Genomic DNA, 15,422 nt, shown 5'->3' on the forward strand with positions numbered 1-15,422 from the left:
ATAAAAAGCTTGGATTTTTTTAAAGTGTATCACAAGTGAGTCTTGAAGTCTTTGCCTCTCTTGTTTGTTTTTGTTTTGTTATTGTTGTCAGTTGTTTTTTATTGTTGCTGTTTATCGTTTTTATTTGGTGGTTGTCAAACTTTTGTTGTTATGGTTGCTGTTGCCAGTTTCTTAATGTTTGATAAGCAAAGCACGCGGATATTCGAAGGCCTTTCAATAAGTCTTGCAATACAGCAATTCTAGGAAATTTACAAATCTTTTGCTTACTTCACTTTTTCGAAGAACTCTCCCTGGGCTAGTATGCAATTCATCATCCGCTCAAACCAAGTTGTCATGACGCCAACCCGCGTAGCCTGGGGTATGTCCATAATGAGACCCGCGTAGCCTGGGGTATGTCCATAATGAGACCCTCGAAGGAGGCTCGAGCATTTTCTGCACACTGAAACATTTCCGCTTCAGCTCCCTCTTCACCTAGGGAACAAAAACCAGTCACCTGGAGCTAAGTCAGGAGAATACGGGGGATGAGTGACCAGTTGTACACTGTACGCTTTCAGGAAGTCTAGATCAGTTTCATTTTCAGTAGCTCAAGGAGGCGTCACTGCGTTCGGACAAATCCATATACGCTACACCACATCTGCCAAGCAGATGCCTGACCAGCAGCGTAACCCAACGCGCTTAGTTAAAAGTTGTCAGAAGTGGGATTCGAACCCACGCCCACATTCGTGGACCAGATCTTGAGTCTGGCGCCTTAGACCACTCGGCCATCCTGACATCGTCTAGATCGAGTTGCAGCAGCTGTATGAAACTGGGCATTGTCATGATGCAGCAGTAGTCCTCTTGTTCTCGGACGGCGTACACACCTTGTTTCAAACTCCTGTGGGAGGCAGACAGTGACGCACCACTCATTACTGTCCTTTCTTGGAGGAGTACAGTCGCAAAATGGCCTGATTTTGCAAAGAAACATGCAGCCATTTGTTTGGAATGACTCTTGGAACGACGGAATTATGTATGTGCATTTTCATCTGGAAAGACCCAAACGGCTGATTGTTGCTTTGTTTCTGGGTCATACTGGTACACCCATGTTTCTTCCCCTGTTACGATATCTCAAACACGATCTGATCGCTCGCCATCGAATTTTTGCAATATTTAGGTACACCATTCAACCCTTCCCTGTTTCCGCTCTTCTGTCAAGTGGTGAGGCACCCAACGGGCAATACGCTTCCTTACATGGAGGTGTTTATGAAGAATGGTGGTTATGCTCCCTAATGAAATATTCATCTTCTCCTTCCTTTCATTAATGGTGACACGGGGGTCATCTTTGATCGTAGAGGTCACCTTGGTAATTTTTTCTTTGATCAGTTACCACTGTTACAGGTCGGCCACAGCGGTCATCATCTTTCAGGCTTGGTCTTCCACGTCGAAACTGCATGTACCACCCAAAGACTGTGGTCTGTGATGTTGTCTGATTCCCAAAACAATCCAACAAACTTTGGAAGCATTGCTCTTTCCCTGGTGAAAGTCGCACAGCACCATAGCTCGAAAATCCCGCTGATAAGCCCCAGCGGGGACCGTCACCCTTACCTGACATTTTGCCTTCCTGAACACAAACTGTTTTACGGTGCAGAATGAAATTTGACTCTTTACCTTTTACGACATTGTTGTATATAATGACGTAGTAATGGTTATTGCTACTTCAACAATTCTTCCCTGATGCATCACTTATTGAAGGGCCCTCGTACATAAAGGCCTACACAGTTCATTGCAAGCTTTCTCTCATTTTTCTGTGTGTGTCTCCCTTCCTGTCACTGTTTCTCCCTCAACCAACATCCACACACACACACACACACACACGCACGCACGCACGCACGCACGCACGCACACACACACACACACACACACACATATATATATGTATAATTATACATAAAATATACATCTATCTGTCCATATATGTATACATACATATATATGTGTGTGTATATATACATATATGTTCACACACACACACACACACACACGCCATCTTGTAATTGTTTATTTCCATATATCTTTTCCAGACCCCCACTTCCCCCATTTCTTCCTTTTTAAATTAAAAAAAAAAATTCTTCTCTTTTTTATGAGGGCAGGATGTAAAAAAGCTGTATAAGCTTATTCTTTTACCCTCAATAAAGATCATTTTGACTTGACTTGACACACACACACACACACACACACATATATATATATATATATATATATATATATATATATATACGCGTGCACGCACACACAGTACACACGCGTCCAGAACATGGAATAATGACCTAGAATCAGCTGTCTTTGGAAAAGTGTTTTTTGCATTTCTTCACGTAAACAGGCTGAAGGGGTGGTGCCAGGAATTCCTTCTATGCGTCTATCGTTGGGCATTGAACAAATGAAGGAAGAATCAAAAAAGTAAATAAATATAAATGAAACAATTTAGAAAACAGTTATTAAAACTGGGTTATTACAATACACAGCATACTGATTACGTTTTATCATAACTGGTCAAAATTTGAATTTTAAAAATCCGTTGCAAACGTGCGCGCACGTGTGTGTGTGTGTGTGTGTGTGTGTGTGTGTGTTTGCTTGTGTGTTTGCTTGTGTCTGTGTGTCTATGTCCGTGTCTGTGTCTCTTGTGTCTGTGTCTGAGTGTCTGCCTGTGTATGTGTGTCTAATTTTGCACGTGTGTGTGTTTCTGTGGGTGTGCCTGCGCGCCTGTGTGTGTGTGTGTGTGTGTGTGTGTGTGTGCGAGCGTGTGTGTGTGTGTGTGTGTGTGTGCGTGTGCGTGTGTGCGCGTGTGTGCCGTTTCCAGAGACCGCAAACCCAAGAAACGCAGCAGAAGCCTTGCTCCAGAAATCAGGTGCCACGCAGACGGGTCACGTCCCTTCACTGCCGGACCTGCTGCTGTCCTTCCTGGATCGTCTTCTCCAGGAACACCCGCGTCTGGCAGAAAAGGTGGCACTAGTTCTGGCCACCACCTCCTCTCTGCAAGTCCGCATTACTAAAACCATGGCAGTTTGGCGCCATCACTTCGGGCTGTCGTATCAGCTGCACGAGGATCTTGGGCTTGTTGCAGATGACATGTTGCAGAACATTACCAGGGATGGAGATGGGACAGCGTCAGAGGAAACTGTCACGGAAACCCAAGTTGCACAGGAACTTTCCGTTAAAGCGCCGCCGGAGTCACCACTGTCAGAGAGCGTATGCCGGCTGATTGAAGCCAAGTTGATGATGCCTCATGAAGCACCCGACTCGGAACATTCTTTCCGTTTTGTTGATGTTATTGTGGCTGATTTTGCTCTCACCTGTATTGCCACCTTTAAGGAAACTCTTCCGGATGACTATGTTTCCAGAGTGTTTCAGGCGGGATCATCCTTCGTGGTCTTATTTTTGGTTGATCTGCTGCTGAATGAGAGTCCGCATGTGGAGCACTTAGATACAGGTTTCAGAACAGTCACATATGCGGCCCGTGTGAACAAGATTAACATGGCCATCGCTGAGCAGCTGCAGCTTTCCATGTCAATCCCCAGTCATCCCCGTGCTGTCACTGACTTCTACCTGGCCTGCGCCACCTTCTTTGATGTTGGAGACTTCAGGACTCTGTCCCAAAGATGTTGGTGGACCTTTGGACCAGAATGGAAATCTAAGCTGCGGAGAATGCTTGAAACCGACAACACAGACGCCTTGCCTGACATTTTACTGTCTCCTTTGTCCACGGAAGAAATGCCTGTGGTGAGAGGAACAGGGGAAGAGGTCTTGTCAGCCAGGCACACCATGGATCTGACCGAGAAGCTGAGCAATCTGTCTGGGCCTCAGCTCCGAGTCGTCCTGGCCTGTGCTCAGATGACCAACGTGGCTGACTTCAAACTGGTGAAGGTGGGCGACGTGGCTGCCCTGAGAGAGAAGCAGGGAGAGGAGAAAGTCACAAGACCCGTGTCATCTTATATTGGGCAGCCGGCACTGAAGCTGTGTAAGAACCTCCTGGAGGAGAGGCACATCGAGTGCTTACTTGAGGCGATGCCAGGCCTGGAGTCTGTTCCCCACTTTGACCTGTCCTTTTGCACCATTACTCATGGCAACCTTCAAACTCTCCTTGACCACATGAACATGGCATCTGTGAAGACGCTTCTGCTCAATAGGGTTTCCTTCATTGATTCACGAATTACGATGCTTCCCAAATTTTCCCATCTAAAGAGGCTGCAAGCTGTGGAACTCAGTTCCCTTGGGCTCCAGGACAGTCACATGCCACAGCTCGCACAACAGATTCGTCAGTTGCCCGATCTCCGTGAACTGACACTGGAAAAGAACCCTATCACAACAGACGGGCTGTCTATGCTGGCCCCAGCCCTTGCACCTTGCGCCTCGCTCCGAGTGCTGCGTCTCCCTGAGTGCCAGCTGGATGCTGGTGGTGCCTTTGTGCTGGGAGCTTCGCTGATGTCAGCCATGTGCCTTCAGGTGCTGAACCTAGCTCACTGCCCCCTGCTAGACTCGGGCCTGCAGCATCTTTCGCTCGTTCTCAGGAACCACACTCTGCTCAGCAAGGTGTCACTTCGCGATGGTGGATACTCACCTGCTGGTCTGGCCTCCTTCTTCTCTTTCCTGAGGAAATGTCCGCGGATGCAGCATCTGGAGCTGGGTCAGTGCCCTCTGGAGGAGGAAGGAATTGACGTGTCGGACCAGTTTCTTCGAGTCCTTGCTGGGTCATGTCAGTGGGACTTCCTGGGTCTGTGGCAGTGCAGGATTGGCCACACCACCCTTCTCCAGCAACTTGGCACACTCCCCACTCAGCTGCGGAGCGTCACGACCCTGGTTCTGCAGGACAACAGCATTGATGATGCCCAGGTGGGGCATCTGGCAGAGGCTGTGCAGCAGGGGGTGTTTCGTCACCTGAGGCACCTCAACCTTCGTCATAACAATATCAGAGAAGCAGGAGCCAAACGGCTCGCTGGCATATTGAGCTTTTTGCCTCACATGTGTGAGCTGCTGTTGCAACACTCCGCCATTCCAACGGATGGCGCGCTCTCCCTGGCAAAGTCCGTGCTGCACCTTCCTGATATACAGCTGCTTGACCTCTCGGACAGCTTCGGCATGGGACATCATGATGTCATTGATGTCATCAACGACATCGAAACTTTTGTGGCTGAGGGGGGCATAGTCATCGGCTCTGGCGTTGGCTACACTGAGAACGATTCTTCCTTGGAGCAACAGTTCATCACTGATAATCTTCAGCTTCTCAACTTTGGAGGCACCAGGCCTGGAGAGGCGCCGATCCCACCCAAACCTGAGGGAGCAGAGGCAAGGCCGCCAGTCCTGCAGAAACCTGTAGAAGCAGAGGCAAGTCCGTCAGTCCTGCAGAAACCTGTAGAAGCAGAGGCAACGCCGTCAGTCCTGCAGAAATCTGTAGAAGCAGAGGCAAGTCCGTCAGTCATGCAGAAACCTGTAGAAGCAGAGGCAAGTCCGTCAGTCCTGCAGAAATCTGTAGAAGCAGAGGCAAGGCTGCCAGTCCCTGAAGAAGCAAAGATAATGCCCCCAGTCCTGCCCAGACCCGGACAGTTAACGCTGACAGTCCTGCAGAAATCTGTAGAAACAGAGGCAAGTCCGTCAATCCTGCAGAAACTTGTACAAGCAGAGGCAAGTCCGACAGTCCTGCAGAAATCTGTAGAAGCAGAGGCAAGTCCGTCAGTCCTGCAGAAACCTGTAGAAGCAGAGGCAAGGCCGCCAGTCCTGCAGAAATCTGTAGAAGCAGAGGCAAGTCCGTCAGTCCTGCAGAAATCTGTAGAAGCAGAGGCAAGTCCGTCAGTCATGCAGAAACCTGTAGAAGCAGAGGCAAGTCCGTCAGTCCTGCAGAAATCTGTAGAAGCAGAGGCAAGGCCGCCAGTCCCTGAAGAAGCAAAGATAATGCCCCCAGTCCTGCCCAGACCCGAAGAAAGTGCAGGCACGAGTAGACAGGTTCGTGTGAGAGCGGTTTCCGAGAGGCACAGAGATACCCTGTTCTTCGTGGACGGGTTGTGCATCAGTCTGGGTCACCAGTGAGTGGCGGAAGTGGTCACTGACTTATGGTTAAATACTGTTCTGTCGGACGTCGGAATCTAAGCCATCCATCTTTTTTTTTTTTTTTTTCCCCTGACAACCAGTTTGCCGTCTCATCTCATTTACCATTCGCAGTATCGCTTTGGGGCTTATATGAAACATTGAGAGATTGAACTTTGTGTTCAAGATGATATTCCAGAATTTTGTGTTGGTACCACCGACATCCCCTTTGCAACCCCCATCTCCCTCCCCACCTCGATTCCCTTCCCCCATCCGCTCCTCATCCCTCCTTGTCCGTCTGTTCACTTCTTACCAGCTAAGTGTCACCAAGTGTTAAGGTTAAGCCCAGCCACTTTGTGACAGCCAGTTGCCATCAGCCTAACACAACAACACGTACACAGCCAATTACCATCAGTCTGACACATCAGCACGTACACAGCCAATTACCATCAGCCTGACACAGCAACACATACACAGACAGTTGCCGTTAGCCTGACACAGTAACACATACACAGACAGTTGCCGTCAGCCTGACACAGCAACACATACACAGACAGTTGCCGTCAGCCTGACACATCAACACATACACAGACAGTTGCCGTCAGCCTGACACATCAACACATACACAGACAGTTGCCGTCAGCCTGACACAGTAACACATACACAGACAGTTGCCGTCACCCTGACACAGCAACACATACACAGCCAATTACCGTCAGCCTGACACAATAACACATACACAGACAGTTGCCGTCAGCCTGACACAGTAACACATACACAGACAGTTGCCGTCAGCCTGACACAGCAACACATACACAGACAGTTGCCGTCAGCCTGACACATCAACACATACACAGACAGTTGCCGTCAGCCTGACACATCAACACATACACAGACAGTTGCCGTCAACCTGACACATCAATACATGCACAGACAGTTGCCGTCAGTCTGACACAGCAACACATACACAGTTGCCGTCACCCTGACACAGTAACACATACACAGCCAATTACCGTCACCCTGACACAGTAACACATACACAGACAGTTGCCGTCAGCCTGACACAGTAACACATACACAGACAGTTGCCGTCAGCCTGACACATCAACACATACACAGCCAGTTGCCATTAACCTGAGTGACACAGCAACGCATACACAGCCAATTACCGTCAGCCTGACACAGCAACACATACACAGCCAGTTGCCGTTAACCTGAGTGGCACAGCAACACATACACAGACAGTTGCCGTTAACCTGAGTGGCACAGCAACGCATACACAGACAGTTGCCGTCAGTCTGACACAGCAAAACATACACAGACAGTTGCCATCATCCTGACACAGCAAGCCAATTGCCGTTTGTGTAAATGAGTGCTACAGCAAATTGTCATGGGAGACATATTTGACTTGTTGTTAGTTATGATTTCTATGTGATGTAGTTCACCAGTTGTGTTATGTGCCAGTGGGATACTTTGTACAGACGAAGTGGGAATACACATAATTAAAATGTCGTTAATCAGATTTGAAAACACTGGAAGTCAGTCATATGTCTGGTGCGCATATGTTGCTAAATGTTTACTGGAGGCGTTTAACTTGCTGAGTCTGATTCACGTAAGTGTGCCAGTGAGGTATGTTGTGGAGACAAACTGGAGATTTTGTTCGGTCATGATGGAAACACTTTTTTTTTCAGTTTCATGTTTTTATTCTTTTTTTTCAACAATTTTTTTTAATTCCCCATCATTCACCCATCCATTCCACAAATCTTACATTCATTCATCAACATCTTTCTGCTGTGGTCGTACTACAGGGTTACCTGCAAATGGACAGGAAAAGAGAAATGAAAAGTGTCATGGAAGCATGCAACAATGTTGGCAATGACATGATGTTGTAAAATGCATAGAGCTTCAAGAATATACGCTGTCGTGAAACATCTTAATAAATACATAAACAAATAAGTAAATAAATAAACATTTCTTGAGACAATACGGATAAATTATGTGACGGATGTCTTCACATTCTTTTTAAAGAAATGCTATATCAATGTATTACTGATTTTTTTTTTTTTTTTAGCCTCTGTTCATTTTTTAAACTTGATGATGGAAACATTTATTATTGTATGGTGGCTAACAGGAGTTGATGAACACTGGGAGACTGGTGTTTTTGGTGCAGAATATTTCATGTAAAAGATTGCTAGCAGTGGCTAAGCTGGATTTTCACATTTCTTGGAGAAGAATATGTACTGTTGGCCACCGAGTGAAGAAATGGTGAAAGGTTACTTTCAGTGTATTTTGAATCGGTCCGCTAACATACTGATTTTTGTACATCAACTTTTTCATGGTGATGATGTCCAGTTTATCACTTGATATTGTTTTTTAACTTGCGTTTTGGTTTTGTGCGTGTGTCCCAGGTAAGCTGCTTTTGGATAACAAACATTTCACAATCGTGCCAAAAGTGTCTGCTATAGGTACGAAGAGAGAGTGAGAGTATGTACGCCTGTCCTGTACCTGCAATCCACCCTTCTTCTTCCTCCTCTTCTGTCTTCCTGCTACCTATTTACACATTGTTTCGGACTTTTTTTGTGCTTTGTTTTAATCTTTGAGACTATAGGTGTTTCAGGATTTGTTTTTGATACTTCAGGTCTTTTGACCCACAAGCAAACAGGCGTGTACAAACTTTTTTTTTCTGTCGCTCACTCTCTCATGAGCACACAAACATGCACACAAATACACACACATGCACACGCAGTCACGCGCGCGCGGTTGTACACACACACACACACACACACACACACACAAACACAAACACACACACACACACACACAGAGTTCAGTTCAGTCACTCAAGGAAACGTCACAGCGTTTGGACACATCCATATACGCTACACCACATCTGCTAAGCATATGCCTGACCAGCAGCGTAACCCAAAGTGCCTAGTCAGGCCATGAGGGGGGGGAAATGAATTAGAATAAACAAGTAAATAAATCTAGAAACAAAATTGAAATAAGTGAGCAAATGGATACATGAATAAAATGAAATGTTGAAAAAAAAAAAAAAAAACCCATCAGCCAAAGTCACTGTCCTGGCTAAGTTATGTGTGTTCAAAGAAGAGTGGGAGGGTGGGGGCATGGGGGACCGGGGGGGAGGGGGGGGGCGTGGGGAGCGGTGCGAGGGTGAGTTTGGGCAAAGGACGAAAATCATTCCCTTTTCAACGTCCCACCCCCACCCCCCACTCCACCACGTACGCACTCCGGCCCCACTCCATTGAGGGCGTGTTTTAATTACTCTGTCAGTGTTAGGATACCCGTTCATTCACAACATATACCCCTCCACCACCCACCCTATTCTGCCCCAAGAAAACCAAGCTGATCAGATAAATAGCACACACACACACACACACACACAGGGTATTGTACTGAAAATGTTACCACCTTGTGAACACACACGTCAGGTTCGTATGCACGTGCAAATCGCACCCAATTACTGATGGTCAGAAAGACGTGTGTATTTGCGTATGTGTGTGAGTATGTGTGCGTCGGGGGTTGGAGGTGTTGGGGGCGTCGTGGTGGCTACAATTTGTGTGTGTGTGAGGTGGGGGTGCGTCATGGGGACTGCGATGTGTGTGTGTGTGTGTGTGTGTGTGTTTATGTGTCGGGGCTCGTGTGCTTTAAGTGTAGTGTTGGGCCTGTGCACTTCTGTTTGTACTTTCATGTTTGTGAAACTGCCTGTTTGTTGCATATCTGTCGTGCATGTGTGTGTATGTGTGTGTATGTCTGTCTGTCTGTTACTTTCTTTATCTATTCATTATGATTATTGTCTTTATTGTCTTTATCTTACTCATTTAATCTTTTTTCTATACCCGCATTTTATTTCGTTATCTATAATTTACTTTATCCCTTTTTTATATATTTCGTTATAACTTTTTCATACTAAATTTATTTATCTATTGATTTATGCATTTTTAAAATTCATTTATTTGTTTGTTTAGTGATATATCCATTTATTTGTGCACTTTTTTTTCTTCAAAGCCTAACCACGTTGGACCAATTATTTTTATTGATAAATTTGTATTGAACATTTCATCATGCAATTATTCCTATATCACATACATATCTAGAGAGAGAGAGAGGGAGATATGATCTATTATCGTGCCGACTTAGATATGAGAAAAATCAAATTAGTAGTTGACACCAAACGAACATCATGATCACCATCGTCGTTGTCAGTAGCAGCAGCAGTATCAGCAGTAGAAGAACATTTCGCACTCGTACTGTGGTGAGTACGCGTATCGGATTGTGCATGATGTGCAGTTGGTGTGTGTGTGTGTGTGTGTGTGTGTGTGTGTGTTTCAGCAGTTCAAATGAAACAGGAACAGATGTACAAGCAGCTCTGTACAAGCACACACAAACACCCCATCATAATCATTTCATTAGCTGTTTATTGTATGCATTATTCAAAATGTGAAAAACACAAAAAGTAAATCGAAGAACACGCTTGCTATGAATAAAAACACAAATACTTCTTTTTTTGTTTGAACAGATACGATTGATGCAATGGCCGGAACAATGTTGATCAAAATACACATCATGTGAGCACGCACTTTCAATACATTCAGAACAACAGTCCGCTCACTAAATTTGAAAACCCTATGTAATGTAATCACGTACACACTTCACGCGCCCGTCCCCTCACACACACACCGCGCGTGCGCGCACATACACACTGGCTCACATACAAACATTTAAATCACACACACACCACCACCACCACCACCACCAACACAACAACCGTCAATATTTCAGGGAAAACTTAACATTAAAAAACAGCGCAATGGCAACATTCTCGCTCCACAAAGTTTTGAAATCAACGCAATCAACTGTCATTCACCTTTCACGGTGTGTCCAAGTTCGTCCCACTCAGTCGCATGCACATTTCTCGCAGCCTGTGTATCATCAGTTCATTTGGTAACACAGTATCAGACGGGCCGATTACCATTCAGCATCAAATTACGCAGGCATGTTAGGATATAACTTTTCAGCACCAAAGTATGCAGGCACATTAGGCAGCACTATGTCACGCACACCTATTAGACTATCGTCAGCACCGCAAATCATGCACACACATTTGACTAGAGTCAGAGCCAAAACATGCAGGCCTGTTAGAGTATACTCCAGACCAAATCATGCAGGCCAACTTGACTATCAACACCAAATCATGCAGACACATTTGACTAGAGTCAGAGCCAAAACATGCAGGCCTGTTAGGGAAAACTCCAGACCAAGTCATGCAGGCCAATATGACTATCAACACCAAATCATGCAGAAAACATTTGATCATCGTTCGCGCCAAAACATGCAGCCTGTTGACTATATTCAGCACCAAATCATGCAGGCCTGTTCGGCTATCATCGACGCCAAATCATGCAGACACATTACACTATCGTTAGTACCAAATCATGCATGCCTGTCAGACAAATCTCCGGACCAAATCATGCAGGCCCAGTAGACTATCGTCAACACCAAATCATACAGGCACGTCAGGTTATCATTAGCACTGAACCATACATGCCTGTTACTGTTTAGTACCGGGGCTGTCAAATGTTGTAAACATCTTTACCTACAACCATTATCTACGAGAGAGGGGAGGGAAGAGGGAGATATGGTAAGAAACCTTGCTGACGTCAAACATAACGAATGTTATCATTTACAACCATTGTACAGGAGAGAGAGGGAGGTTGGGGGGTGGTAGTAAAATAAACGCAGCGTGGTCGTCGTGACGACGTTCAGATTGTCAAAACGTTCGAGACAGAATCGTCCAGCTCTGGCTGCTAACTATCAGCAGTGTGACGATGACCCTGACTATCCCCAGTTCATATTCCACTGATCTGAGTCCCAAAACGTGTTGGCTGACGCCCGTTGAAATCAAGGTACTGAGAACCTGGGTCTTCGTCTGATGAAGACGGTTGTGTTGTTCGAGGGGGTGGGGGGGTGAAGGGGGGGGGGAGGTGGCGGAAGTCGTGGATTTCTGACACATTATGCTCACTCTCTCTCTCTCTTCTGCCCGGTGTTGGGGCAGTCCAGCGAAGCACTCCCCACGGACTGGGACACACAACTGTTGGTTGTGCACGCTTCTGTCTTCCCCTCATTCATTTTCACTCCTCACCTGGTTCCTTCCACAAGTCAACACCACCACCCATCCCCTCTCTCCCTCTCTCTCTACACACACACATATATATTAAAGTCATTACAATAAATACTGACGGGAAAAGCAAGCAAACAAGAGAGAGAGGGAGAGAGAGAAAAAAAAAACAGACACAGACTGAGACTGGAGATTCGAGACAGAGAATGAACACTGTATACAGAAAGACTTGGCAACACAGAGGGAGAGAGAGAGAGAGTTCGAACTCGCAGGTCTTTGGTATGCAGCTCATACAGTCTATTGGCTGTTCAACCGGGGCGTCAGTCCTGACGCTTACTAAAGCAAAAGTTTACTAGCATCCACAATGGCAGTCACCACTAATTTATTCCCTGAACGAATGCCTGAATTAGTCATTTCAACCTCTTCATGCTGCAAGGAAACAGCTGAGGGCAGCATGATTTGACAAATGTGTTAAGAGAAGAAACCCCATGCACTTGCTCTTTCTCATCATTCGCATACTCTTGACAGTGGGGGCTGGGGAGGGGGGGGGGAATCTCGACATTTGGTGCTTCTGATCTCTTCCAGATTCTATGCTTTCCACTTCACTGTCATCAGCATGCTTATCATCATCCTTCATGCTCATCATTTGTACCCAACGAAAACATACATAAAATCGAAAAAATATATATACAGGTAATTTCATTCAAAGAAACTCTGGGTGTCAGGAAAGAACCTAGTGCTGAAGCTCGGCATCCATTCTCTGCTTAGAAAAGAAAAACCAACCAACAAACAAACAAAAAAGAAAAAGACAGATAAAGATACACAGGGGCCAAGTTGGGGGTGGGGGGGAGAGAAGGGGGGGGGGGATGGGGATGAGAGATAAAGAGTCGTAAAGCAATGGAAAAGAAGGGAGAGAGTGGAGGGAGGGGTGGAGGAAAAATTATCATTTATGATTGGTGGAGTGAAAACCAGCATGCAGCTTTGCCAGCTGATCGTTCAGGGCATCTAAATCCAGAGGCCGCCTGACGGCCGCAAACCGGGGTGACGCTTCTGCAGCTGCATCCTCCCTCGTCGCTTTGGCGGGAGTCGCCCGCGCTGCCACTTTGGCAGGAGTTGCTGCTGCTGCTACTTCGGCTACAGGGGTTGCTTCTGTTGCTTGAGCAAGTTTGGGCGCTGCTACCCCGGTAGTAGTTCCCGCTGCCGTGCAGGCTGCATCGGCCACTGCCGCTCTAGCAGAATCTGCCGTCATCACTTCAGTAGGATTAGCCGTAGTTGACGCTTCAACGGGGTCTGCCATTGCCACTTTGGCAAAATTTCCCGCAGGTGCTGCCATCGCCAGTCTTGCAGGAGTTGCTATCGCCGCGTGGTCTGTATTTGGTGCTGCTGCTGCCACCTTGGTAGGATCCGCCGCTGCTGCTTTGACTGGGTTTGCCCCTGGCAGCTGGACTGGGTCTGCCGCTTTGGGTTTGTTGACCTTCTTGGACCGCGAGTAATCCAGGTACTGTTGCTCCAGGGGCTCCACTTTCACCTTCCTCATGTTGTACTTCTTCTCACCGGTGCCGCTGGTGTTTTCTTCGGTGTTTTCAGTGGCAGGGCTACCTTTGACACACTGGACATTCTTGTTGCAGTCCAGAGACAGGTTTTCCCCTTTTTTGGTGCTCACTTTATCAAGGTCGGTCTTCATGGGTCGTTCATCATTGGGTTCTGTCTTCTTCACGCTCTTCTTATCCAGCTCTGCCCCACCGACATCCGTGTTTGTGATGGCCTTTTGCTCTTGGTCAGCCTTCTGGACACACTTACATGTGCCTTCTGCCTTGCTGGCGTGACTCTTGTTCTGAAGGTCGTCGGTGTTTTGGTCGTTGTTGTTGTCTTCCTTTTGGTAGTCCTCTGGCTTCCTAGTAGACCCTTCCTTCTGGGGAACTTCAGCCTTCGGGGGGAGTTCATCCGCTCCACCGTCTGTGCTGCACGGAGGGCTGCTGTCTTCAGAACTCCCACTGCTGGTCTTAGGAGGATGCTGGTGCGGACACACACCGGCGGGTTTGCCCCTTTTCACGAGATTGAATTTCACCTTTTTGGGAGACAGGGACACCCGGATGTTTGGAATGGTCAGAGCTTTCTCGCACACCTCGAAGTCTTCGTTAGTTTCAGGAATGCCCGTGATAGAACACCTGATGGGTTCCTCCTCGCTGAAACAGGTTGTGGTGGACTGGAAATAGTTGTTGCACGAGCAGCCAGGCCCACCCTTCAGCAAACAAGCCTTCTGAAAGTAGAGGGCAAGATTGGCAGCCTTCTCCAGGCTCCCGTTGTTTTTAGGATTGTCGATGACCGCGAAGGGCTGGCAACGGGCCGGGTAGTACATGGCCCACTGCCGCAGGGACAGGTCCAGGCATCGCGTCACTTCCTCCCTGGACCGAGGCAGGCCCACGATGAGGGCGGAAGGTTGCCCCGCCCTCCGCACATTCGCCATCCCGTTCCTCTCCACGTGTCTCCACAGACACTGCAGAAACTCCAGCGCCGTTTTGGGCACCCAGTCCCGAGACGCCTTCTTGGCCCTCCCCGCCACAGCCACCACCTCCTGGCCAGGGTACGATTCGTCATCGTCCGTGAACGGACAGTGGGACGGAGGGACGTCCTCACCAGCCGTGTCCGAGCCGGCGGCGCTGCTGCTGCCACACGTGACGAAGGAGCTGGCGTCGGACAGGTTGTCGGTGGACGAGGAGCAGGAGCAGAAGTCTGTAGAAGAGGTTTCGGCGATGCTGAAGGAGAGGATCTGAGGACCCCTTGATGATCCTTGGCCCGTCGCTGAAGCGTCGTATTCCGCGGCAGACGGCGTGTCGTCGGCGGGAGATGGGGCACGGGAGGAGGAGGAGGAGGAGGAGGAGGAAGGCAGCCTGTCTGGAAACGAAAAGACCGATAGCCATGTAAGTATCCACATGCTGCTGTTAGTGGTGGTGGTGCAGCTGTTTCTGTCAACGTCATCACCATCATCATGATCATTATTATCATTACTACTACTATACTACTACTACTGCTACCAATACTACTAACCTGTCTGGAAGCGACAGAGCAATAACACGTACCCACATGGTGGTGGTGGTCCTGTTATCATCAACATCATCATTATAATCGTCGTCGTCGTCGTCACGATCATTATTATCATTATTATTAACCTATCTGAAAACGATAACATATACCTACATGCTGTTGCTGCTGATGCTGTTGCTGTCGTCTTCAT

General features: G+C 47.4%; 1 protein-coding gene and 1 non-coding gene across 3 annotated transcripts in view; one reads left to right on the plus strand and one right to left on the minus strand.

Moving 5' to 3' along the window:
- Window positions 1-8,496, plus strand: part of LOC143286173 (uncharacterized) — a 20,923-nt gene extending 12,427 nt beyond the window's left edge. For both annotated transcript variants that reach the window (XM_076593789.1, XM_076593791.1), the window contains one exon: window positions 2,834-8,496. In XM_076593789.1, coding sequence (XP_076449904.1) covers window positions 2,834-6,054 — 3,221 coding nt within the window. In that variant the 3' untranslated portion in view covers window positions 6,055-8,496. The remainder of the gene's footprint in view (window positions 1-2,833) is intronic.
- On the minus strand, window positions 688-771 carry Trnal-caa (transfer RNA leucine (anticodon CAA)). The gene has a single exon. It is a non-coding gene; the product is annotated as a tRNA-Leu (tRNA).
- Window positions 8,497-15,422: the final 6,926 nt, after the last annotated feature.

Source organism: Babylonia areolata, chromosome 9 (assembly GCF_041734735.1).
Source record: "Babylonia areolata isolate BAREFJ2019XMU chromosome 9, ASM4173473v1, whole genome shotgun sequence".
Lineage (NCBI taxonomy): Eukaryota > Metazoa > Mollusca > Gastropoda > Neogastropoda > Buccinidae > Babylonia > Babylonia areolata.